General features: G+C 54.4%; 1 protein-coding gene across 2 annotated transcripts in view; it reads right to left on the bottom strand.

Moving 5' to 3' along the window:
* Positions 1 to 30: 30 nt before the first annotated feature.
* LOC106806240 (parathyroid hormone/parathyroid hormone-related peptide receptor-like) overlaps positions 31 to 1,452 on the bottom strand; it is a 36,550-nt gene continuing 35,128 nt past the window's right edge. For both annotated transcript variants that reach the window (XM_014808115.1, XM_014808123.1), the window contains exon 13: positions 31 to 1,235. In XM_014808115.1, coding sequence (XP_014663601.1) covers positions 876 to 1,235 — 360 coding nt within the window. In that variant the 3' untranslated portion in view covers positions 31 to 875. The remainder of the gene's footprint in view (positions 1,236 to 1,452) is intronic.

Here is a 1,452-nt window from a genome sequence, read left to right as displayed (position 1 = left end):
TATATATATATATACGATATATAAGACCGCCCTGCAGCTACGATCTTATCGGTTTAAAACGTCGACCAAACATCCACAAATCGCGTCTTGCGTTACTAGAAGTCTGAGATAAACCCGCGCACTTTCTCGTATACCAGCGGCTAAAGAAACCAGCGTGCACTAGAGCACGCTAGCCTCGCTTGCCTTCACGGTGATCTTGCACAGATGCACGCCGACACTGGGGGCTCGTCTCAACATTTATGTATTTATATATATACACGCGCACGCGTCTCACGCTCATGAATACAGTTACGGATATAAGTTATGGAGTCATTCACAAGATGGTCGAGAGCTCGGATAGATGCCATGGGGGAGGCGCGTTTCTAACGAGGTGTAAATTGCGCTGTAACCGCAAGCGTTCGGGTAACCGTAGGTGAGTACGACCCGCCGGTCTGCTCGTCACTCGACGCTGTGCTTCGCTTCCAGCTCATTAGCTCTTTGGTATAAAAATAGGCAGTCCGTTGCCCCGCGCCAAACCAGTACGTCGCGAACGCGGAATTCATCTTGTTTACAAACACCTGTCAGCGGTACTTGCGGCATTTCGAGACAGCACCGAACAGTAGGGGTCGCGCATGGTTCAGGGGTCCGTTGACAGAAACGCCACACGCGATGATGGCATCGCAATTCTAAAATGACATAACGCTTGATGGCGATACGGCCGTGCACGCGTCACGGGGTTTGACACATGCGACAGTCGTAAATATTTATATTGTGCCGGACAATGGGTCCCAACATGGCGCCGCACCGCCAACGTCTACACCACCGCCGTCGCCGCTGCCGGCGCTTTGAGTGTACATCCCACGCCATCCAGGATCGCGGCCGCGCATGCGCAGCAGTCACACGCAGCTCTCCGGCTGCTGCAGCGGCCGCACCGTGTCGCCACCTTTCGTTATCATCGGTCGGCTGACGTCAATGCTGCAGTCGATCGTCGCCTCTACGGTGACCAGCTCGGCGACCTCCCGCCTCGCCTTCGGACTGTCGCGGACGCGCGGGTTCTTCTGACCACCACCGCCGCCTGCGCCGTTGTAGGGGATGATGCCGTTGAGACTGCTGCTGCCGCAGCGCGACAACGTCATCGAGTTTCTATTCGAGGCTCGGCCCATGTAGGACAGCGCTGTGCCGAACGAGCCGCCGTGGTCGTGAAAGCCGCGCCGTAGTCGGTAGCGCAGCCAGCGCTTCTTGATTTCCCCTCGAACCTTGCATATGTAATGATATGACAGCGATTCATGAGTCCACTATATATTATTACAGCGCTCAATAGTAACGCATTTAACAGAACAGAGATCAATCGAGATGCAGAGAGAGAGAGAGAGAGAGAGAGAGAGAGAGAGAGAGAGAGAGAGAGAGAGAGAGAGAGAGAGAGAGAGAGAGAGAGAGAGAGAGAGAGAGAGAGAGAGAGAGAGAGAGAGAGAG

This window comes from Priapulus caudatus, unplaced genomic scaffold (assembly GCF_000485595.1).
Source record: "Priapulus caudatus unplaced genomic scaffold, Priapulus_caudatus-5.0.1 Scaffold8, whole genome shotgun sequence".
Lineage (NCBI taxonomy): Eukaryota > Metazoa > Priapulida > Priapulimorpha > Priapulimorphida > Priapulidae > Priapulus > Priapulus caudatus.
The sequence above is the reverse complement of the archived record's forward strand: the minus strand, read 5'-3'. Positions and strand labels throughout refer to the sequence as shown.